The sequence below is a fragment of the Rhipicephalus sanguineus genome, chromosome 11, assembly GCF_013339695.2.
Source record: "Rhipicephalus sanguineus isolate Rsan-2018 chromosome 11, BIME_Rsan_1.4, whole genome shotgun sequence".
Taxonomy (NCBI): domain Eukaryota; kingdom Metazoa; phylum Arthropoda; class Arachnida; order Ixodida; family Ixodidae; genus Rhipicephalus; species Rhipicephalus sanguineus.
In genome coordinates this window covers 24,737,897-24,763,617 of record NC_051186.1, presented here as the reverse complement: position 1 = coordinate 24,763,617, position 25,721 = coordinate 24,737,897, and the positions used below count along the sequence as shown (strand labels likewise).

Genomic DNA, 25,721 nt, shown 5'->3' with positions numbered 1-25,721 from the left:
CACCGCGCGCCGCAGCGAGTCACGGCCAACGTTGGTCTCTTACAGGTAATTTAATAAGAACTATAAAACCCGTCACTGTTTTGAAGGGCCCCTGAGATATTTTCTTAGGCTACTCAGAATGCTACTTAGGCTCATAAGAAGTGGCCATTAAAAAGATATGCTGTAATGTTAATAATATTAACGTCAACATTTATTTTTTGGTAGGTTCTGACCAAAATTGGTTCTGACAGTTTTAGCAAGATGTAACCAAATGAAGAAATTATTGCCAACATTTGACTAGTCGCTAGCGCCACTGCGTTCATTTATTAACGTTCGGCAAGACTGGCCGGTGTTTGAAGGACATTCTGTAGCAGACAGCTTTAAACGGGGCAGATTGCTTGGTCGTCCCCGTGAAACGTCCTTTTAACGTGTCCTTCTGCTGCGTAGTAGGTTTGACGCACCTTTTCCGACCATTTTAACTTATGCATGCTGTGCCACTCTAGCGACAACGCTAACGGCTAAGCCGCGATTTTGTGAAGTTGACGAGATAAACGTGCCCTTATTCACAGGTGCACCTGCGGAGCGCGCGAAATGGACAGCAAGCACTGCATTACAACTGGCATACTTACAGGTAGGTGTTGGTGCGTCGTAGCAGCGTGCGCAGACTTGCCTGGAGACTGTCTCGCGTAAAGGCTGCTGTTGCATGCACGCGCTTATTCTTTTTCGTGCGCAGTCCTTTTCAAACATCAAACGGGGTTCGCGACATCGCAGGCGCGGCTAAAGTGCCGTCGGGCCGATCGTGCACGCGGCTTTTCCGTGTTCGACGCGTAGAACTCCCCTGCGAAATGACATGTCGGCATGTTGTTGTTGTTGCCGTTATTAATACCAACGTGGTTGACAGCAGAACAAGAAGACGTAGTTTACTTAAATGACACGGTCACTCTGGCACAAATATAAAAAATTGGGCAACACATATTTAACTGTTTCATTATGAAACATCTGTAAGAAGTTTTCAATTATTTACCTTCGAATTGCATTGCATTCGTGCAGTTGTAGGTGGCCGTGCTTATGATATATGCCCACATTTATGTATCCAAATGTCACCATTAATTTGAAACATCTGCTGCAAATTTGTGTTAATTGAAAGAGTACATGGCACCTATAGAACTTCCAGTTATATTTCCAAAGCGGCTTAAAGCTATATGTCAAACATTGTGCACTGTATTTCAATACTGGGGGAATAATGTCGCAAAGCAGATAGTAGCATGGCCTATTTCCTAATTACTATGTCAGCCCTCGAGTGATTCTTACTTGATGTAAACGTTAATTAGTGAGTTGAGCTGCCTGAAAGGGTGATCGATGATTATCTCACTTCTTTCTGTGTGCACCAGCGCAAACGCGATGTGTTGTGCTGTAAAAAAGTAACATGCATTTCTATGGAAATTTTAAAGGAATACAACCATTCTGTGGAATATCTCAAGTCAGTGGCATAGCCAGGGGGTGGCACTCCGCCCCCCCCCCCCTCCGATTTTTTTTTTGTTTTGCCATGGTATACAGAGCACAAAATCAAGGAAGTGCCCTCCCCGAAAACCCGAAAAAGATTTCTGTCGAGGCCCCGGTCTCAAGTGAGGGAACACTTAGCGACACTGTACTTTCACAGGCAGCTGGTGTGGCTTCATTGCCCAGAACTATAAGGCCTGCGTCTGGGATGGTTGGTATGGAGACATATTCTAAGAGCGGTAACGGTGCATTAAGACACAGGCGCTAAAAGGAGAGGGCCCACAGAGTGTTGCTTCAATGTAAGCTTGCACACAAAACCAATGCTACTAAATGAATTGAATAGACAGTTAGGCCAGGGAAGGCATAGAGGACATTGATTGTTGTTGTTAACTGTAGTGTACTAATTGTGACGTAAATCGAAATGACAAAGTGGACAAAAAAATCACCCTTTCCATAGGTGGGATCAAAACCCAACCTTTTAATTGCACATCTAATGCTCTATTATTTGAGCTACGACAGAAGATGCCTCCCCGTCCACTTCGTTGGGTATTTCTTTCGTACATTCATAACGAGGGCCTCACTACAGCAGTCTTAATGCCTTAATACATACGAGTGTTTATTCGTCAGCTGCCACCTCTCTTAAAGATCACGTGCCACGTGACACCGTCTGGCAAAAAGGGTCCCACACTTGCCACCTGGGCTATGAGTGGCACTGGCTAACACTCCCATGGTTTACGCGCACAGAAATACCCAACAAAGTCGACGGGGAATCGCCTTCCATCATAGCTCATTTGGTAGAGCATTGGATGCATAATTTGAAGGTTGTGGGTTCAGATCCCACGGGCGAAAAGGGTGATTTTTCGCCCACTTCAGTTCATTTCAATTCACGTCACCATTAGTACACTACAGCTAAAGACAACAATTAACATCCTCTATGCTTTCCCTGGCCTAATTGTCTGTTCAATTCATTAGGTTGTGTCTAGCATATAAATGAGCCCTTGGGAAAAAAATTCCCGTTCTCTCGTTCAGCACTCCTAAAAAGCACAGTGTTAAAATATGCACTGCTCTTCCAGTGAGTGACAGATGCTCCAGAGGTGAGGCCGAGGATTCTAGCGGGAGGAACCTGGAAGCAGTGGTGAATGCGAAAACGCTGTATGTTTCCATCCTTTGGACTTGTTCAGAACGTGCTTCTTTGAAATTACTGCAAGTGAGACCATTTCTTTCTTTCGTGTTTTTTTTTTTGCACAGGATAAATGGAAAGGTTGTTGCTCGGCACTGTGTTCCAGATGACATTGAAGACATCAAAGTAAGAGACGAGTCATCCTTAAGAGCTCTGTTCTTCCACCTGTGTTGTACCCAAGTACAGCTGTACATGTGTTGGACATATTGGCAAACATTGTATTGTATTGTAGCACAGACAGAGATACACTGACACTGTCCGCTACACTTAAACAATTGACTTTATGAAAATGCTAACACTGGTTTGGCAACTTCTGTACCACTGCTAATAGAAATATCACACTGCTCCTTGTGATTAATATCTAAAATAGAAGCAGAAGTCAACAAAATGAGTGGCGCATTTAAGGTGCGTATGCACAGTGTTTTTTGCACGGTGAGACGATGTATACTGAAGACATGAACTAAAATAAGCGTAGCACTCCAAACGAAGTTATTCAGAAGCATGCGTGTTTTATATACTCATTTTATCCCCGCCATCACGGAAGCTAACCTGTTGAGGACACTACAAGAGGCAGTGTGATCTCTCTTTGTTTTTTACTAGAGCTGTGCGAATAGCAAAATTTTGGGTGCGAAGCGAATTCGAATATTGAAGTGTGATTGCGAATCGAATCAAATATTTTTCGAATATTTCTCGAATATCTCTCGAATATTTTTTGAATACTTCGAAGTGAAATTGCAGAAAAAAAAGTTAAAGAGGATTCTTAAGCATATTCTTACGAGATAGCAACATGAAAGTGTTTCTTTTCGCAAGGTTGATGAAGCACTGGCGGGGTGGTGTTTCACAGTTGTCTTATCAAGAATGAGGCAATGTAGAGGCCGAATTCTATTTATGTACATGATTTGGTGCAACCAAAGCGTTGCCGACAACACTTTACACGTGATAGGCAAAGATGCCATTTCCTCAGCCTCTCCTCCTCTTTCAACTTCTGTGGAAGCCCAACTGATGTGACGGACAAGGGTGTGCTTCTTTCAAGTCCGGAGTTCCAAATTTGCCTCGTAGACGTCGATATATAGGAACATATGAAATTTTGGATGCTAAAAAGCTTCGGCTTCCGATTTTTCGGACTTCCTGCCCAAATTTCAGGTCCAAAACAGCATTAATTGAGCCCCCACCTCTGCCACATCTTTCATCTCCATGTTGGAAGCAACGTTTTCTTGAGTTAGTGCATTTGCGACCCTAGCAAAGCTTGAAAGGCAGCTTTGCCGCAATACCGGGGTGTGATGAGGTGAAGCATATTGAAAATCTAAGGACCACTTCCAATTGGACTTGACTGTGCCTTGGCAAAATTCGACCGTAATGGAGCTTGAAAGGCAGCTTTGCCGCAATACGGGAGTGTAATGAGATGAAGCATACTGAAAATCTGAAGGGGTCACTTTCAGTCGGACGTTGACTGTATTTGCTTTTGGGAAGTTCGAATAGTTCGAATAGTAAAATTCCAGCGCGAATCGAATAGCGAACACTATTCGAAAAATATTCGATATTTCAAATATTCGCACACCCCTTTTTTTACTTGAATGCTACTTCACATTGTGCTACTGGTGCCTCAAGTTGCTAAAAGGGTCACCCAACAATTCGCAGTTTTCAGCGAAAAATACAAGTAGAGTGTCTATTGTGCCTATACATCTACGAAAAATGGACTGTAAAAGAATATCTCAGTGCAAAAGGAGCCGTTGGCTATGAACTCCATCCACCGCCGGCAATCGTCAGTTTGCCATGGCATGTGTGACGTTATGTGCTGCATGGTACCAAAGTTTCAGCCGCTGAAAATAATTCAATTTCAATGCCAAGCTGAAGAAAGGTGAAATAGCTCGACTGCACGCACAGCTGACCACTGAACAAAATCGTTCACCGGAATGCAGACACTCGAGGAGCAAGCAGCTTGTTACGTCACGGCTCACAAGTGCGTCAGGGTTGCCCAACTCACAGGCTGCTCACGTGTTTACAAAAATATTCTATTATAAATGAAGTGCTCGGCCAAATGTGCTGAAATTTCGCCAGTTTGTTTGTGAACGCACAAGGATTAAACCGCATAACACAAATTATGATCGAAAATTGGGTGTCATGGCCCCTTTAACTACCATAATTATTTTGTACAGGAGTTCTCGATACTGTTTCTGACTATGGGACCTTCTTCTGTATGCTACATATTTGTAATATAAACAAAGTTTTAATAATAAAATTCTGATATCTCCAACAGGAATGTTAAGTGAATGAACACTTGGCCTGTAAGTGTGCGAATTTCCTGAAAAATAGACTGATGAACTTCTATCGCTATCTTGATCTTATGTTTCTCTTCACATGGTAAAATGCTTTCCAAGTTTGTTATTCCATTCTCCATTACACTAATGCACATGTGACGGGCCCATATTTGTTTGCAGAGGACACTGTTACAATGGAGCGATGTTGAGAAGGTCAACCTCATCCTAACAACGGGTGGCACAGGTTTCTCAGCAAGAGACGTTACACCCGAGGTGACAGACTTGCAATTTTGTTGTCACTTTAGACTGAACTGTTTGCTCTAGTGGTTTACACAAATGATTAACCAACAGGCTACAAGAGCAGTTATAACGAAAGAGGCGCCAGGCATCGCAATTGCTATTATCCAGAAATCCCTGAGCATCACTCCAATGGCAATGCTTTCAAGGTGAGCTGGGTTGTGCAATTGCAGTTAACAAATTCTGAGCACTAGGACGAGACCGGGATGAAGGACGCAACACTGCGCTAGCTTTAACCAGTTAGTTTTTATTTAAACAGAGGCATGCATTTATATACGTAGATGGCATTCATGTGCTGTAGCAGAATGCCACGAGCAGAAATATAATCTTTTAGAGCACAGCTCTAAGGCGCCCATTCCTGCGTGGAGTGGCATCACCGTCGCCATTGCTGTTAGTGGCATAATCGATAGACATGAAAAAGTAAAATTAGAAAAACATACCCAGGATCAAACTGGATTTGAGCTCGGGTCCTCTGCGTGACAGTCAAGTATTCTACCACGGAGCCATGCTGGTGCTTGAAACTCATTTGCAAAAAGACCCTATACAGGCGTCATGTCGGGCAAGGAATCGTGTTAACCTATGTAATATAGTGTGGCAAAAGAGTAAAATAACCAGTCATTACACAATGTTAATTGTGCAATGAGTGTGTGGTTTAATGCTTCCCACCCACTGCAGAGTGCTCAGCCATAATTCTTCATCGTCATCAGCCACATGCAGCATCAACAAAGTGCACATAATGCCTTACAGATGTGTAGTGGGTGCCTCGCTTATCCACAGAAAGACGAATAATGGCGTAGTGGGTTCTTCACAGAAATGATGATTTATGGCGTAGTCGACACCTTGCGGGAAGCCATGACTTAAAAGACAGTTGGCTTTGCCCCAACACGAAGCTGCGCTCCGAATTCGGATGAGGCAGTATAGTAATCGTCGGTGAATTTTTCACTTTTAGCAATGAGTATGCAGGGCAGTGTGAGCCACTGCCTGAATGGCAGAGCAAAAGAACATCTTCCCAGGAAAGGCAACAGTAAACGGCTGGCATTGCTCGTGGGGCTATCAACCATTCTTTCAAAAGATTGTGGCGACCGACGGAGACAATCTAACAGATTGATGGTAGCCATACAAATTGCAAATTTGGTCACTGAGCGTGCAAGCACTCCACCCCTGTCTACATCATTGTGATAAAGAACTGCGATTTTTAAAGGGACACTAAAGTGAGACAATGAATTGGTGTATATTGCTAAAGTGTACTCTGAAAACACTGATGTCCTTAAGTTCACCATTAAAGGCTAATATTAATACATAGAGGAGAAAATCAAGTTTCGTTTTTAAACTTCATGTCGAAATCTCTGCGCGTGACATCGCGGATTTCAAAGTGAAGTTTTCGTAGTTTGGCGACATTGGCCAAATGAAATTTATTGAAACTTGCTATGTTAAGTCTCGGCCCCCTCCGAGGACAATGTACACAATTTTTACCGATTAGGATTACATAGGTCCTAGCAGACGCCATCAAAGTCTATGACGTCACGGCGATTGGTGCAGGAATGTTAAGGTGGCATTGCCACACACTTTCTTTTTGTGTGTTTTCTGGCTTACCAAGTGTCTTCTCATGGTACAAGTGGTGATTTTGGTGTTGTGAAAGAGTAATTTACCAATACAAGAAACATCGTTATTCTCCTTAGTATCCCTTTAATGCATCATAGTGTGCAATTTCTTGAGTAAATCTGTATTTGGTGTCAAAAGCAAGAAGACCATGTCTCTGTGTATGGCAGCGTGTGAGTGTTGCCTATGTATAACTGTGTGTGAAGTAAAGCCATTGTTGAAATGTAGCACCCAATGGTGCACCCTTTGTCATCCTTGTCTTGCTGCAGCACTTCTTACTATGCAGTGATAAACATGCAAACCACTCTGGTGTGTTGACTACATTAAGAATGCAGGTGATCCCTATATGTGGCTTTTCCTTTTTTTATATACGTATAGGCTCGTATGTGGCATTCGAAATCAGTCTCTCATAATCAACCTCCCAGGAAGCCGCAAAGGGGCACAGGTATGTAGAGAACAAAACTTCAAAAATGTCTTATTCATTTTGACTCATGTTCTTGCAGGAGTGCTTTGAATTTGCGAGTCCTGCCATCCCACATGCAGTTGATCAACTTCAGGAGCGCAAAATGAAGACAGACAAGCTGCACAGTTTGCTTTCTGTATGTAGCTGCCTTTGTGCTCTTTACACGTGAAGGCCTGTAGATGTTCTTGGGCATTTCATATAGAAATGTGTGCATTGTACTCTGCCTTTGGAAAAAACAAAAGCCGTACACACCTAACGTATATAAATAAGGAATGAGAGGATTTTTTTTAGTCTTATGTGGCCTGGTTATGTGTGTGTAAAGAGAGAGAGGGAGGTCCTTAGCTTTCATGTGGCCTGGATGTATGCCTAGTGTTGAGCCATGCTCCCTTTTGGGCTGCAGAAGGCAGGACCGTATCTCCCTTTCATGACTAGAACCACTTCAAGGTCTGACGCCCTACAGATTGGTTGTTTGCGGCTGTGCATTGAAAGTGTGTGAATATTAGGAAATTTTGAATATTGAATCAAATAGTGGCCTATTCGATTTGTTCCTTAACTCAGATAGCCGCTATCGGTCAATACTAATGTTTAGAGGTGTGCGAATAGTGAAATTTCATCTCGAATCGAATGGTGCCAAATAGTGGCCAAAATATCGAATATCGAATTGAATATCGAATAGTATAGTTACACGAAACGTGTGCCGCCAGTTATCGTAAGAAAAAGGACAAATAAGGGGCGCTACGGCTTGGTGACAGCTTTATTACGCACTTGTTCGGGAGGGTTTTTTTTTTCAGCTTTTATGGGCGTGCAGGCATGCTGATAGAAGAGCCGCCATTCCAGTCAGCAGTGCCACTCCTACCCTCCGAACGGCTAACAGAGAAAGGGGGGAGTGTTACGGTAGCTAGTTTCGTCGTTTTTTTCCCCCTATGGTCACGCAATACGGTTCATCTGACAACTGTAATGTTTAAACTGCACGCCGGAACGGTGGGTGTTTCTGAACGGTTCGTGCGGTGCGGCAGTGCGACTTCACAGCGTGAACAAACAAGTGTGCACATGTGATGCATCACCGAGGGTTTCGTGGACTAAAGTCGGGACGTTCTATGACGCTTGCGGCATGCGCGACCGAACTATGCAAGAAGTGCGTGCCTTCGTTTCAGAAGCGAAGTAGTGAAGGACTTGACAATTTTCTCGTGTGTTTTTTTTTTACGTGTGGAAATGACATAATCTCCCTTAAAATAAACATTCACTCTCTTCTGAACCAGGATATCGGTGAACGTTTTAACTAAAGGCCTACTGTAACGACGTTAGCGTTAGTTCTATCCACCCTACCCTAACCAAGTTGCACCATTGGCCTTTGTCACGTTTTATAAATTCGTCCTGTCCAATTGTTCGAAACTTCGAATACTAGCTATTCGAAAGTCTAACCGAATTATTCGGTTAGGTATTATTCGATTCGAATTCGAAACTCGAATATTCGCAACACCCCTACTAATGTTCTTTTTTTAATATCATGAGAATATTTGAATAGTTAAACTGCACTGCAATAAATACAATATTAATGCAAAAGTACAACGAAATGCATTTTTGCATGCGTAGCATAGACATAAAATGTGAGAGCTTACTAGCGCAACAGGTTACCTCGCTGTGGGAGCCAGGCCTTACCAGCTATAGAACAATCATCTGCACTCCCTGAGAAGTTCTGCGCATAGGAATACATATAATCAGCTTATTTGTTCCTAATGCTCTATTTGTGAATACAAATAAAAATGTGAATACTAGGATGCAAAAGTGATTTTGTATTAAGTGTAGAAACAGCTGCTGAATATTCGAGATCAATTCAGACAGTATTCAATTATGTTCCTCAGGCACTGTTCGATCCATGTTCAATTTGGTCTGAAACATCACTTTCTGTGCACCCCTAACATACTTTAGTTCTTAATTCCGAGTGAATGGCTACGCAACAACCTTTTCTTTTAAAAAAAATCTCGAGGTATTTTTCTAACCGAAATGCTGTGAAAAAATGTTCTGATACAGAGGTTTAGCTGCAGAAAATACAATAGGCATCACACATTTTATGCACTTTTTTTTTTTTTGGCGCTCGCTATTGGAAATTGGCACACGTTTTCTGTCATTCCTTTAGTTGGTGGTTTTAATGCAGTCGTTTTACAAAGAGCGTTCGTTTAGTTATATATGTATATTGCTTTTTTTTAACAGTCATGAGGGAAAAACAGGATTTATTAATTTATTTACTATGCATCCTTTGGGTCACATGGTGCATGTGTAGTGCGATTGTCACTCCGCCATTGGCCACTTGGTGCGCACGGCTAGTCACGGCTGCCTTGATCGACGCTTTCGACTGTCCGCGTGATGGATGCTCCTAAGAAAACCTGACCGTCGCCACAGAAGCAAGCGCAAGGCCTCTGCAGAGGCGAGTATGTACGGCGGAGTGACAAGTCGGCCAGGCCATGACTTCGCTAGTTGGTTAGTGCACCTGAACGAAATAGCACGTGGTTCACAGCGTGACATCAGTGCTAATTTTGGATGACCTCGTGTGCACCGCCGCATTACGGTGACTAGTAGGCATGCCCGGACTGATACGACGTCTGTGTTCAATACAAGTAGCAAGCAAAAGGAACTGATGGACCCTCTGTCTGCTTTGCTTCCGATGAGTTGTGGGTGTTGTGGGCGGAGCTTCTCCAGTCGCAACTGCACTCGTGGTATTGCACCAGACTTTGCTGCAATGCGCGCCGGCAATGCTCCACAAAATGTTGCATAAGCATAAAGCCCTAACCACGCGAACGCGTTATAACACGTCAGTGCGTGGCGTGTAGACTTGCTGTTGCTTAGCGTTCCACATCAACACGCGATCCGGCCTCCTCAACTGATCATCTGAGGCTGACGCTTAGCAACGTGTGCTGGCGCGCTCCAATGCAAACGTGCGGTTGGGACTTGCCTCCTCGAGTGACGCTGACATTTAGCATCGCCTGCTGGCGCATCCCAATGCGCACGTGTGGTTGAGGCTTAATGTTAGGAGTGGTGGTATTACATGGTGGGTGAAAGGGAAGGAAGAGGTGGGGGCCACTGGCACCCGCCTCTTCCTTATCTTCTGTGCCACAGGCACCAACGTGATCGTTTTCTAAAAACAACTGACCCTGTCTGGAAACAGACTTAATATGCATCACCAGGCGGAATCTTGCCGAACAGAATCTCTGAGAAGCATCGCTTCTTAATGCTCTCCACTTTTTACATAGCAGGCGTGTGGAAGAAGCTTTATGTTGTGGAAATCATAATTGTCACACACATCGCTCTATGCATGATGCGCTTATGTGTGACACTCTGAAAAATGACTGTTTCATATGTGAGTTACAACTTGTAACCATAAGGTAGGTCAAATCACACATTACTTAATTGTACAGCTTTGCACTTCCAGTATGATAATTGCATTTTTTCCCCCCCATGACGAGGGCTAGTGGTTTGCAATCACCACTGATCGCAGAGAAGTGTCACTTTGATTGAGCAGTGTTAAGTACATTCGTATCTTGCACACCTTCCATACATTTACTCTGTCATATTTTGATATTATATATACTATATTTGATTACTGTCACACTATCAGGTTACCGGTTCAATGGAGCAAGAACTAATGCTAGCCAGAGCCTAAAATAAGAGAAAACAAGGGCACCCTTGCATGAAATAGTTGAATGGTATTCAGGTCAGAGCTAATGTCTAGGTCAACTTAACATTGAAGTGGGCCTGGCGGCCACATTTTCGATGGAGGCGAAAATGCCCGAGACCCATATACTTAGAAGAGGTGCGGGCCACTGGCACCCGCCTCTTCCTTATCTTTTGTGCCACAGGCACCAATGTGATCGTTTTCTAAAAACAACTGACCCTGTCTGGAAACAGACTTAATATGCATCACCAGGTGGAATCTTGCTGAACAGAATCTCTGAGAAGCATCGCTTCTTAATGCCAGGTGGTCGAAATTTCCGAGCCCTCCACTACGGCATCTCTAATAATCATATTGTGGTATTGGGACGTTAAACCCCATCATTAAGCACTGAAGTTGAAGTTCATGAGGTTTTCAATATATATATACACAGGTTGATAGCATACCTAGTGCGGGAAGAACCAGTACTAAATAGATCGAAAAGGCATTCACACACTTGTGGTGTCACTAGAGGTTGTCAATGACATAATGATACATAATGACTTACATATAGGGCAGAGACTTGTAGCATAACGAGTAGTCCTTAGAACTTAAGAACCACGCAACGTGGAGCGAAAAATGACAGGCTCAACATTAAGAGACAGGAAGAGAGCGGAGTGAATTAGAAAACAAACAGGGGTAGTCGATGTTCTAGCCGACATCAAGAAGAAAAAGAACCTGGGCAGGTCACATGCTGCGAAGGACAGGTAGCCCAGTGGTCACTCACATTGACGCAATAGATACCAAAAGGTGAGGTGCCTAGCCAGGGATGGCAGGAGGTTAGATGGAGTGACGAAATTAAGAAGTTCGAGGGCACCAAATGGAATCTGCTTACACAAGATAGGGTAAATTGGAGATCATTTTGAGAGGCCTTCTTTCTTCCATGGGCATAAAAAAAACAGACTGAGCACAATGATAAGAACAAAAACTCACATGGTCCCTTATGCATTCATATAAGACAAGCAGGAGGCAACAGCCATCTTTTTCTTCTCAGCCGATGTACTGATCTGCCCCGCCACCCTTTGAAAGCTTTCTGCGCCTAACGTGGTTTTGCACTGCCTCCAGGATTGGAGGCACCTCACCTTGTTTTGTATTGCTTCCGTGATCGGACCACCTTTGACCGAGCTACAATGTCATCACGTGACGTTACATCATGTGATGTTGCAGTGACATCATCGTGACATCACAAATTTTTGCGATCTGTGATTTCATCGTGACATCGTATGGTGACGTCATCACATGATGATTTTTTGCATCACACGTTCCCACCGACGGTAAAATATCGCGTTTGATGAGGCATCTAAGGCTTTCACCTTAATAACAAGAATGATTGAACTACATTATGCTATACATATCTGACTGATAAGTGGCGTGAAATTTTCTGTTGATGAATGCGAATGTCGAGAGACGTCTCTTGAGCCTTTGTGGCGTTGCCCGTGTGTGAAACAAAGTAAAGTGTTCTCACCGTTCCATTCAAATCGCTGCCTTCTTTTTTATTTGATGACAATATCTTCATTGACATCTTCCACACACATTCTGTAACAGGCAGGTTATGTCTGATTTCTGACCAAATTCCCAACTACTCTGTTTACTCTCGTATGACCAGCATTGGCTAATGTTGGCTGGCACTGGTCTACGTTGGCTGTCCTTGGCTGTTACACCAATATTGTTTTCATTTAATGTCAATGCAACAATTGCGTTCTGTACAATTTTTTTAGGGGCGAAGCTCCTTAAGGCGGCACCCGTTCGTCCCTCGTAGTCGTAGTCGTAGTGCGTAACCAGTCTTACGCTTTGACCTCCAAGGTGGTGCCGGTGGGAGATTTTTCCTGTGCGTTGTTGAACAATAAAAAATTCGCAGCGGTAGCTAAAAGCCGACTTCTTCTGTCTCTCATTCCCATTAGCAGCCATTCTTTACCTCCAAGGTAGTGCCTGGTGAGATTTCTCCTGTGCGTGATTAAACAATAAAAATTTTGTTCAAAACGCCGTTGATTGATGAAATAAACCAACGAAAGACGCCAGATGTTTTTAAAAGCAAAACGGAAGAACGCCAGATGTTTCTAAAGCAAAACGAAAAGACGCCAGCTGCTTAACGAAAGACGCCAGATGTTTTCTAAAGCAATGGTTTTCTAAACAATGAAAATTCACAGCGTACATGTAAAATTAAAGTGCGCTGCAAGTCGTCATAACTCATCGAACCTTTAGTATAAACGCGCCCGATCTCACATCGGTGATGATGTACTGGGCAGAATTCACGGAAGATTCACGGTTTACCGATGAACCTCCGCAGCTTCGCCCACTCATCATCATTCACTCCGTGGATATGCTGTGATTTTTTTTCTCAATAGGTGTCTGGATCTCCATCTCCAGCCACTGTGAGTCATGGTAAGTGGCATAAAGATGGTCCCACTGGTAATCAATGTATTTGTACATTTTTATTGTGTCACTTCTTAAAAGGCTGCCAGTGCACGGCAGAGGGATCTCAAAGCAGCACTGTTGCCTCTCGCCCGAGGCATTCTCCCTATCCACTGATCTCCGTTGCTGATGCTCAAGCCATAGTACTGGAGCAGTGTTCCGAGATTGGTGTCGAGCAAGTATCATTTCAAGGTAACATTATACCATTACTCAAACAAAAGAGTGTGATAATATGTTAACAAATAGCCAGCAAGACAGTAGCATTTGCATTCATCACTTTAAATGATTTTACAGTGGCCTGTGGACGAATATTGGCAGAGGATGTGCACGCCACAGACCCCTTGCCACCGTTTTCAGCATCTATCAAGGATGGATATGCTGTTATTGGTAGGTATGCATACTTAATGCGCAAGTTATTATGCGCCTAGCTCCCTGTAAAATCTTTTTGTCACGAAAAATGTGGGCCCATCCTGGAGATGGTGCAGTTTGAAGCTAACACGGGGTCGAACAGAAGCTTCGAGAAATAAAAGGCAAGGTGCAGCAAATAGAGTCAAGCAGTGTACAACAACAATAATACTACCTTACCTTCCCACACGAACCACATGACAACAGCAAAGCTATGTACATTTGTGGACATGAAATGCTTGTGCACTATACGACAGCTGCTGAGCGAGATTGCATACAATCTTTTTGTCTCTGCAATCAGTGAAGCTTGAAGAGCAAGCGCGTGAACGGTTTGAAGTGTTCTCGTACTGAAGGCTCCTTCTTGGTAACATGTAGGCCAACGAAAGCGTTGCTGTTTCATAGCTGCCAAGCTTTTGACCAAAAACAAGAAAATGACAACACTCGAAAAGAAATAGGGTTTCACTTGAGGCTCTTGTTCACACTCATGCTTCCCACGACAGCTTCAGATGGTGACGGACCACGAGAGGTGGTTGACGCCATCCCAGCAGGCTCCAATGTAAGTCTTGCACTTTCATCACCAGATCTCGGACATGAAAACCCAAAATCCGCTTTCTTGCATACGAAGCCTCTGCATCGCGTCAAGCCTGGACAATGTGTGAGAATCAGCACGGGTGCCCCAGTCCCAGAACCCTGCGATGCTGTGGTACAGGTGGAAGACACTGAGCTCATTCAAGCGTCGGAAGATGCAAGTAGACGTCCTTTTAAACCCTATTTCTTTATGGCACTCGGCTAAAGCCACAATTGTGTTACTTCCCAGTTTCTGTACGATTTCCACTTGGGAAAAATTGAGTGTATTCATAGGCGTGCGCAGGGGGGGGGGGGGGGGCAAGGGGGCGAGAAGGGGGGGCGCAAGCCGCAAAGTCAGCCCTATACATTGTAGGGGGGGCGAGAAGAGGGGCGCAAAGGCAGCCGCATACATTGACATAATAGGGAGGGGGGCGCTGCGACGAACCTTCGCCCCCCCTGAAGGGGAACCCTGCGCACGCTTATGAGTGTATTACTGCAAATATGTTGCCCTTACTCTTGTTGCTTCAATTTTTGGGATGTGACATCGTAATATGTTGTTGTTGCAACTGTTTGATTCTCTGCAATATTGAGTGTATTATATATCATGTTTCTCGAGCACATATTTTCATGCAAAGAAATGTTTTTGCATCACTTCTGATACCTACGCCTCAGGCGAGACCTGAAGTAATCTGAAATTGAATTTTACACTCATGCCCGTCTCCTTCTATCACTAGGGCTCCCAGGAATTCAAAGTGAACATATTAGTTGCCCCTACAGTCGGACAGGATATTCGGTACGTCAGAGAGTCTGTGTGCTTGACTGCCGGTTGCTGACCTGCTGTTCATCGTTCAGTTCAAGCGGCAAAACACCTCCAACACCTGAAATGCACATTCCAGCCTATTTTATGAAAAAGCTGTAATCGTAGTGTTCATATTAAAGGCGGACATGAGTTGTCGAAACTAAGAAATTGTGAAAGACAAAAACGTTTTTATGACGTTATTAAAATCTGAAACTATTTGTCTTCTTTTCACATGTAAAGCGTAACTTAGTCCTTATAAGTAGGGGTGTGCGAATATTTAAGTTTCGAATTCGAATTGAATAGTTCTTAATCGAATAATTCGATTCGACTTTCGAATAGCTAGTATTCGAAGTTTCGAATAATTCGACAGGACGAATATCTAAAACGCGACAAAGTCCAATGGTGCAACTTGGTTAGTGTAGGGTGGCTAAAATTAACGGTAACGACGCCGTTCGTTAAACTTTCACTGATATCCTGGTTCAAAAGCGAGCGCATGTTGATCTTAAAGTAGATTATGTCATTTCTGCACGTAGAAAAACACTGTCAAGTCCTTCACAACTTCGCTCCCAAAACGAAGGCACGGACTTCATGCGTAGTTCGGTCGCATATGCCGCAAGCGCTGTAAAACGACGCTTTGGCCTGCGAAACCCTCGGTGATTGGCTCCGCATGTTAAAATTTGTTCACGCTGGGCAGTGGCCACTGCCACATCGCACCACTACTACAGAAACTCCCATCGTTCCGGTGCGCAGTTAAAACGCTGCTGTGAACGGGCGCCTCAAAACTTCTGGCTCCGGAGCACCCATGGCGATGAAGCACAACATTACCGTTGTCAGATGAGCCTTACGTTTGACCATAGGGAAAGAAAACTAGCTACCGTACCCCCCTCTATCAGCCTTTAGGAGGTTAAGAGTGGCGTTGCTGACTAGAATGGCGGCTCTTCTATCAACATGCTTGCGCGCCCATAAAGGCTGAAAGAAAAGCCACTCCCGGACAAGTGCGTAATGTAGCTGTCAGCACACCGTGGCATCCCTGATCTTTCCTTTGTCTTGCCGTAACTGGCGGTACACATTTCATGTAAATATACTATTCAATATTCAATATTTTTGGCCACTATTCGGCACTATTCGATTCGAATTTGATTCGAGTTGAAATTTCACTATTTGCACACTCCTACTTATAAGTATTTCATCTGCAGTGTAGTTTATGTAATATGTACAGGCTGAATTTGAAATGTTTCTGGGTCACTTGTTTAGCTTGCAGGAGTGATATGTGATGGTCTAGTACAGCTACAGCTGTAATTACTTTAACATAAAGCCCAACTTGTATATCACAAAGTGCCGAGAGCAGAATTTAATTTTCTGCACATTTTTTAAAAATTTTATTTCCTGTTTTCTTTTTGGTGGCCATGGCACAGACATTGAATTTTTATTTTCTGCAGAATGACTCGATTCGATTCGAGTGATTGTAGCACTGCATATATTGCATATTATAGTATTTAGCAATGCAATAATATTCACATTGTGATGAGCTTTGTTTTCTACTGTCTCACGAAGCAGTAGAGTGACAGCTTTGTCGATCTTTTGAAGTAGTTAACCTACTAGAAAAATTGTTGCTTATTTAAAATCATCATGAAACACTAACCAAGTCTAATATGTACTTTCATCAGGTCTGATCTTAATATACAGAAAATATCTCCGCAACTCATGCCCCCTTTAAGGTAGCCTTGCCTAGAAACGTCAATCCTGCGTAGCTGGCATTCAACTTCGAACAGACGAGAGCTGTTTTTCTTGTTTCTTAATTTGTTGCAAAAAAAGCTTTTTTGGTCTGTGTTACGTCCTATTGTGAGTACATAGCCTTGTCTTTTCTCAAGCTTAAACTATACATTTCAGACAGAATATCGTAGGAAAATCCCGCATCCTTTAGTGATTAACAGTATCTGGAACCAACATTTCATTTCATTTCAACGTTTCTGAGGACTTGTCTTAATTGAGACAGCTGTTGCTTTCTCTTGATTTTCATTTTTCTGTCAAACTCTGTCTTGTTTGTTTTGTGCTTCTTTTCTTGTGTACTTTCTTCTTTTTCGATTGCCATGTCATAAAGTAAACTGATGCCTTACCTTGCAGTCCAGTGGGATCGGACATTCAAAGAGGACAGCGCATCTTGACACAAAGAATGAAGCTCAGCCCTTCAGACTTGGGTTTGCTTGCCACCATTGGCACAAACACAGTCGCAGTATACAGACTTCCTCAAGTGGCCGTCCTGTCCACTGGAAACGAGGTACCTCTTTTATTCACTCATCATGGAATAGCGCACAGGAAAAGAAGGGAAGGCTGCTCATTCCCCGTATCATTGCATGCAACAGGGGCAAAGGGATTCCAATGGCCCAGATAATAGTAATAATAGCCATAATGAGCTTTGCCTGTGATACATGTCAGCACACTTGCATTTAAACACTCAATACAGTATGTTGAAGTCTGCATGTGGCTCGTACATTGCTGCTCTAATTATTGGTAATTTGATCTTTAAACATTATCTGTGTTGGTGTTATGTGCCGTTGACTAATGTCGACTCCTGGCAACATTATGAGTGCGTAAATTCCACTGAGATCTGTTTAATACAGTTTCTTTCAGCTCACTGAAACCCTTCCCTGTGGCTTGAAGAATGCCGTCTTTGTAAATGCCCAGCAACATGTTAGTGCTACCTCAGAGTGATTAATCAACTTATCAGTTTACTTTAAAGGGCCCCTGCAACACTTTATGGCCAGAAAACGCTGCTAATCGGCTGTCGAGGCTCCTGTGAACATGTGAGCCAGATATTATAGCACTTCGCAAGGCAGGAAATTTACAATTGCATTTCAGACAGCTAGAAATTGCTCACTCTTCCCTCAGTAAATTATGTCACTGACAGACCCAACTACGTTAACGGAAGAAAGGACAAGACCATTGGCGGATTTGACGATCACAAAAGCATGTTCAATAATACCTCTATTATTAATTGTGAGTTCAATAATAAACAAATGTGCATGTCTCTCTCCAAGGAACCCGCCACAGTGGTCTAGTGGTTAGGGTGCTTGACTGCTGACCTGAAGGTCACAGGATCGAATCCTGGCCACAGTGGCTGCAATTTCAGTGGAGGCGAAAATGCTTGAAGCTTGTGTACTTAGATTTAGCTGCACGTTAAAGAACCGCAGGTTGTCAAAATTTCCAGAGTCCTCCACTACGGTGTCCCTCATAATTATATCGTGGTTTTGGGATGTTAAACTGCAACAGTTATTATTATTATTATTATTATTATTATTATTATTATATTATTATTATTATTATTATTATTATTATTATTATTATCTCCCCAAGAACACGGAAAAGGTATCTTGTATTATCGTTTCGATGAGCAGTCGTTTGTTGAATATTTTGTTTTCTCGTACATTCATACGAGGCAGCGCCGGCGTATAGCACCCGAGCTATTTCAACCACTACGTGTATCTGTCGGTCATTTGTCTCATACTGAGCCCGCTATGGCAGAACCTACCGATGCACATAGTTTCCAAAACCACCAGTACATTTGCCAGTGCACATTTTCTGTCTCCAATGCACCTCGTGAGTTTGGTGCCGTGGCAGATATCACGTGGTGTTTCGTCAATTGAAACTGCTTCAAAGTGCACTACCTGAATTTTGCTACTATTTGTCGGGTCATGGTGATACAGGACAATGCCTTCACACACCAGGTTCTCATACAGATCGGCCAGCTTTTAGCACGACATCGGATGTGTAACCTTCGAACCAACATGCCCAAGCTTCGATACTAAATTTAGCACGGCAGTCGTGCTTCTTCTGCTGCATAGGTAACACGGTGGTGGCAGGGGCAGGGCGCAAGACCACGAGGCGTGCCAAATAGCTTCCTGCCCCTTGTCATCCCTCCCTGTGCAGCCACCAGCGCACTCTTCGGGACAAACAAAAACAAAACAGTCTAAAATCCCTCCTGATCAATGATCACATCAAGAAGTGTTGCAGGGCCCCTTCATTTTAGGTATTTTCTGGAACTTCAGCCAAGAAATACCACACAAATGTGCAACATATTTGTACTTAGAGCAAATAGTCATTGTCTGTTTTGGATAGTATCAAGTGTGAGTGCCATTGCTTGTGCTTGTGACCAAAAGTGAAGGCTCCTCTAGAGCTTTGCTTGTGTTTGTTTAGTTGTATGACTAGGGTAACATTGCAGAGGAGCTCGCTTAGTGCAGTCATCGACTTTGGGCGATTGTGTTTCTTTATCTTCTACTTCATCTCTTTTTTTTAATCTACAGATTGTGGCCCCAGACAGTGCGTTAAAGCCGGGCCAGATAAGGGACAGCAACAAGACAACACTCATCACTTTGTTGCAAAAAAGTGGATTTCCAGTGTTTGATGCTGGAATTGCACGTGATGAGTATGTCATTAATAACTTTGCACGCTCTTTCTGTTTCACATAATGTGTTACAATCAGAGCTGATGTGATTGCTTTCAATTATACCGGCTAATACGCTGCTGTCTAAGCATGCATGGAAATTGAGAAATCTGTTTTCTTGGCAACTACTGCGGCAAACTAAATGAAGTTTCTTGCGTTTAAAATAAATCGAAATTTGGTGACCTTACGAAGTTTTATTTAGGCTGTTAACCTTTTTAATGGAAGTTGTTGATAATTAAAGAAACAAATCAAGTATACAGTTTACAACTCTGTAACCCAACAATAAAGAACCATACCAGAAGTCTGTAAACTGCACCGAGTAATACGTCTGAAATGGACGAAATTGATGCATTATACACAATCCTGAAATATACCACGAAGTTGTTAAGAGGACTTTGGAAAAATCCTTGTTAATGAAACAGTTTCATATAAGCTGCAAGTTCATAGATCAAATTTATCTGCTTTAGCTGCAGCTTTAAAAACTGGGACATCTATTTCTTGGTGCAGAGTTAGTAATTGCGTAAACTTTCTGGGTTCCTTTGTTCTAGCTTACCAATTTAAAAATTTTTATAGAAATTCCAGGCTCCAAATTATGGTTCTGCTTTCTCTTTTTCGATCTTATTAAGGCAAAGAAAGCCTTAAGTGGCTATTTTGGTGCTTCTGTCCGCGAGACTTGCGCGAAACTTTGCGAGACCATAAGGCCTCACAAGGCTCGGTCCAAGAACCCACATGACCTTCTCCAAGCAAGCAATGACGTCACAGATCGTCAAAATTTGGGACATCATCATGACATTGTAAATCGGTGAAAGGTGGACCAATCCTGGAGGCAGTGCAAAACCACGTCAAGTGCAGAAAGCTTTCAGTGGGGTCGATACAATCGAGTGTCAAGAAAAAGAAGACGAGTTTCGCCTTCGAGTTGCCTTAGGCGAATGCATAAGAGACTGTGTGACATAAGAAGTGTACGTGTTAATGAAGAAACACAGACGAGTGGTGCGCACCACTCGTCTGTATGTGTTTTTGTCTGTTTTTTCAGTGATGTGTTAGTACATAAGGAAGTATGTTCTCTAGAGTTTCAGAAGTTTAACTGTCTCTCTCAAATGGGCAACAAATTTAGTTTGAACCATTACAGCAGATATCTCGCAAGAACGTTACTTCATAAAAACATTTTTTCGTGCATTTTAAACAGGAAATTGGAGTTCACCATAAGCTAAATATTCCTCTCAAAACAAAGTATCAAACTTTTTGACAAAAGCTGTCTCATACTTTCAGGTTTGAAGACCACGTAAGGAAATTGAAGAATGCTTTTAATGTAACCGATGTGGTCGTCTCATCGGGAGGTGTATCTATGGGAGAAAAGGTAGAACACTCACGTGCATGTGTGTGCCTTTCTTAACACTCCTGAATTACTTCCTCAGGACCTTCTGAAAGCAGTACTCGTCAAGGAGTTCTCCGCTACCATCCACTTTGGGCGAGTCCTTATGAAGCCTGGGTTAGTTGACCATAAGCGTCTGTGCATTTGCTTCTCAATGCTAATACAATGCTATTATCGCAAGCCTGTGCAGGTCCACTCCAGGACAAAAGCATCTATCGAATATCTCTCATTACATCTGTCCCATGTCAGGATAATCAGAAATGCTGTACATTGAAAATTGCAAATTGCCCATTATTCTGACAGTTCTCCATAGTGGAGGCCCTAAAAATTAACTACCTTCTGACAATTCAGACTTTCCACTTTGCAACATCATGTGCAAACTCGTTTCTCACAAAAATTAACATGTGATTAGACAATGCTTAATCATCTGCTACAGCTTCTATTCCTGGCAAAATAATGACCAACTCGCTATGCTCCTATTCCCGCCCCCAATATGAAAAAAAAAAATGCCTGACTGTGGCGCTAGTACCACTGTATTTTCCTCTCTGCTGAACCATTGTTGTATTACTTTTATGCTTCACTACCTGTTGTTTCCAGGTACAGTGCACTGGTAATATGTTGCTAATGAGATACGAACTTGCATGCTACAGGAAAGCAACCAAAGCTCATGCCTTTGGCAGTGCTCTGAGCACCCCCACTTGCAGAAAGAACACTTCCAGATCCTCTGCTTAACTTCCAATTTATATTACAAATTGTGTAGTTCGTAAGTGGCAGGTTTCCTTTTGGTGTTACGGTCTCATGGATCCATGCAATTCACACGTAACAACCTTCAAGATTAATCTCATTATCCGGACAGCATGTAAAAGGACCGCACCCTGAGCTGCTTGTGCAAGTGTAGTGCAGATCTTTTAAGAACTACCACTTCTCTGCAGGAAGCCGACAGCGTTTGCATCCCTTGTGTACGGTGACAAGCTCAAGCTTGTCTTTGGCCTTCCGGGCAATCCGGTGTCGGCAGCCGTCACGTGCCAGCTCTACGTCTTGCCCGCACTAAGAAAGATGTCTGGACATGCCACGGTTCATCCGACATCCATCAGAGCAAAGGTGAGTCTGTGTATACTAGGGCCATAAAATATTAGGCAATTTTAGATGTTGCTTACTCAAACAGCATTGGGAACCCAAACGGGCCTCTGCACACCCGAACACCACACTCTACTTGTATTCTTTTGTGTACCTGTTTTCATCCTCTAGGCTTTGTTGTGGAAAACCTAAAAGTTTTAGGACTAAAAGTGTTTTAGGCTAAAACACTTCATTAACATTTTGAATGCCAGTTTACCTTCACAGCCTCTTCATCACAGCAACATAGACTTCCACTAAGTTTCTAATTTCTGCCATTAAACATTCTCAAAAATACTTTTAAATATAAAGTATTGAGAGTGCTACAGTTTCACCTCGTTAAAGTGTAAAACTGCACAAGAAAATATGTTTTTAAATACTATTCTGTAGTTAATGAGCATCACTTATATGCACTTTGCAACCTTCATGTGTTGATAGAAGCCCTGAATCAGCTTACACAATTTTGTGCAAATGCATTGAGCCATTAAAGCAAGTCATTAGCAGGCTTGTGTGAATAGTAAATTTTAGGTTCGAAGCGAACTCAAAGTTAATAGTGATTTGGTCAAATAATTTCGAATCGAATAGTATATATCACATATTAGAAAGAAAAATTAGCATATTTGTCATGACCCAACTAACCTGCGCAACATTTTTTAAAAATTGAAACAAGGCATGTGCAAATGTCATTCTTTTTGGTTCAAAGGAAGTAGAAGCAACTTTGAATAGTAGCAGGATTTGACATTCGGTAGGATGCAAGTGATAACATGTAAAATATGTTATGCTTTAAAATTTACTATACTTATAAGCATATATGCCAGTATAACAAGCTTTTAAACTTTTCATTTAACCTTGAAGCGAGGCTTCGCGGCAGTGCGAATTTTTTCTGGAAAGGTGTATTCACGGCATAGCACCCTTCCACTGCAGTGAAACCACCTTCACAGAAGGATTGCGGACTAACATACACACCTATTCGTTCATTTCGAATACTTTGAAATTTTCAATAATTTAAATTAGAACCGAAGCGAATTCGAATACTGTAATATCCGTTCGAATATTCGCACAAGCCTAATCATTAGGATCATTTGCAGACCTGTTTAAGCTCTCTGCGTTAAGTTTGTAATTTGTTACAAGACTTTAAATATGCGAATCGCTGCAGATCGCAGTGGCTCAGCCAACAAGTTTTCAAACACCCACTTCCGTTATATGCAGCATTGTTCCATTACTATACATAGCACCGGTGACTGATCTGATTCGATATGTTCTGCTGGTGAAAATCATTCCCATTAATTCCCAGCTGGATTATGAAACCTGGAAATTTTTCCAGGATGGAAATTTTCCCAGCTGGAAATGGAAAAATTTCCAGGTTCCATAACCCAGCTGGGAATGGAAATATTTCCAGCTGGGAATGGAAATATTTCCAGCTGGAAATGGAAGCATTTCCAGCAGGAAATGGCAAAATTTCAACTTGCAATCCTTTATTCCCAGCTGGAAACGGAAGAATTTCCAGATTTCACCTCGCTGCTATCGCATACACTAACGCAAAATGCAGCGTGTGAAATACATGCCTTTTTTTTCTACATGGCAAAGAATGGTCAGGCAAAAGTGCCACTTCAGTTGGATCTCAACAACTTGTCAATAAGTTTGCAGTCTGCAGCCACATTCAACCTCTTTATCACGATGCTTGCATTTCTAATATGCAAGACTGGAAAAAGCATGCTCGCATATGTCGTAAAAAACTGCAACCTTCACAACCACCTCATGAACAAGAAACATAAGTCACCTCTGTCGCAATGCAATACGGAGAAGCATACCAAAACCAGAAGGGACCGCTGTCACGGGACATAGTGTGCATTCAAAAAACACTTTTCTTTTTTTTCAAGCTTGGGTTTTGCGGACCCCCATTTGAGAACCACTGTTCTAAGTCATGTCTAAATGCACGGCCTGAATTATACACTTAATCTGCTATCACTTGTATGTACAGCAATCTTTGGGCAGCTGGAATTCCTTTTGTAAACTACTATACCACATCCTCGCTCAAACAGGAAAATTTCATGCTGAGCAAATTATTCCCCATCTGAAGCTGGAAATATAACTTCCCAACTGGAACTGGAAAACTTCAAGCTGGAAATGGCTTTCCAGCCGGGAATTATTTCCATATCCATGCTGGAAATACCTTTCCCGGCTGGGAATGGAAAATTCCCAGCCTAAAGAGCCGTTTCCAGCTGAAAACCAGGCTGGAAACGCGATTTTCAGCTGGGAATTCAAATCCCATTTTCATGTCTGTGTCACTGAACCTCCGGTGGACAGAGAGCGTTGTCTGCCTGCGTTACAACGAGCTCCATGTTAATGCAATCTGCGAGGTTTCTTTTCTCGGAAGCAATAAATTGCCTTAGCTGCGTTGTAGGCTGCAAATCTAGCGATTGGCGACATATTGTGTAAGGCAACTGGCGAGACGAGTTGAATTGAGCATTCTAATGCACTCTACTTCATCTCATGTGTGCCACAAGCGCCGAGCTCTCGCCATCCGGTCAATGCTAGGATCCACGCGTCTGTGGTCGTAACTTCACCCCTGAAGACACGACCAGATTGCCCCTGTGTATGCTTATCGGTGGTCATTCTAAGATACCTCTTTCTCGTCCACATACTTGGTGTTCGCAGATTGTCGGCTTACTGCACAATAAAATGTGAACTGCTAGTGTTGTTGCGGCACCTGGCGGAGCAGATATCAGTCATGCACTTCTTTCTAGTAAGCTCCCCGATATGCTTCGGCAGCATGCCAGCATGCTGCCGGATTCGAGTGCGGAGGCTACGCAGCTAAACTCGTCAAGTGCATCGCCATTGCCAGTGATGGCTGTGCGTTTGTCAAGTTAATTGAGGAGGAAGAGCAGTGTTGAGGAGGAGGGCAACACATGACTGCCCATAGCTGCCTTGATACAAGGTGTTGCTTAATTTGTGGTGCGCATGATTTGACAACGCTGTAGCCTAACACCGACAAAATTTCAAGAAAGCTGTTTCAGGGTCCCTATAATGTACGTGAATGAAGTTTCCTTTTCAAACATGAAGAGGGGGGGAACAAGCAAGGGAATTGTGGCTTTTTTTTTTCTTGCGCTATGTGACCATAGTCTATGGTCTGCTTGAATAGTATGAACAGACTACCCCAGTGCTACTATGTTACCTTCGTTTAGCAGTAATCCACAATAATTTATTATGTCAGTGTCTGACTGTGCTTTAAAGTGGCATAAAACGATGGTTTTTTTTTTTTTTTTTTCTCTTAATAGCTTGCAGAGGACATGGTCCTGGACCCAAGGCCAGAGTATCACAGGGCAGTGCTGTCCTGGTCCGAGGACTGTGCACTACCAGTTGCTAGGAGCACGGGCAATCAAATCAGCAGCCGGCTGCTCAGCTTACAGGGAGCCAATGCCCTTCTAGTGCTGCCCGCAGCCACGACTGAAACAAAAGCCCTTCCAGCAGGAACTGTTGTGACTGCACTCGTTACCGACACGATTTAAAAAGCACTTGAGCTGTACTGTCACTTATGTGCTCGTTACTACCACTGCCGATTCAAAAACGTGCATTTGTATTCTTTTTTACATTGTTCATATTGCAATAAAGTTGAGCACAAAAACATTC

General features: G+C 42.9%; 1 protein-coding gene across 4 annotated transcripts; it reads left to right on the top strand.

The window, feature by feature from the left end:
• Nucleotides 1-25,721, top strand: LOC119374404 (gephyrin). 4 transcript variants are annotated; one of them, XM_037644491.2, is made up of 19 exons: nt 1-45; nt 549-610; nt 2,553-2,631; nt 2,728-2,785; nt 5,098-5,190; nt 5,269-5,363; nt 7,192-7,258; nt 7,317-7,412; nt 13,328-13,364; nt 13,437-13,586; nt 13,689-13,781; nt 14,300-14,544; nt 15,101-15,159; nt 17,290-17,443; nt 19,467-19,588; nt 20,876-20,963; nt 21,022-21,095; nt 21,911-22,079; nt 25,370-25,721. In XM_037644491.2, the coding sequence occupies exons 2-19, from the start codon at nt 571-573 to the stop codon at nt 25,598-25,600; spliced, it is 1,950 nt and encodes a 649-aa protein (XP_037500419.1). In that variant the 5' UTR covers nt 1-45; nt 549-570; the 3' UTR covers nt 25,601-25,721. The 4 variants fall into 4 exon arrangements, with proteins under 4 accessions (XP_037500419.1, XP_037500417.1, XP_037500420.1 ...); XM_037644489.2 differs by lacking the exon at nt 1-45 and adding an exon at nt 342-425; XM_037644492.2 differs by lacking the exon at nt 1-45 and having other exon boundaries at nt 353-610; nt 14,300-14,355; nt 14,425-14,544.

Coding starts and splice junctions, on each gene's coding strand:
- LOC119374404 (XM_037644491.2), top strand. CDS start 571: ATGGACAGCAAGCACTGCATTACAACTGGCATACTTACAG. Junction 2,786..5,097: donor ATGACATTGAAGACATCAAA/GTAAGAGACGAG, acceptor ATTTGTTTGCAG/AGGACACTGTTACAATGGAG. Junction 20,964..21,021: donor GTGTATCTATGGGAGAAAAG/GTAGAACACTCA, acceptor TTACTTCCTCAG/GACCTTCTGAAAGCAGTACT.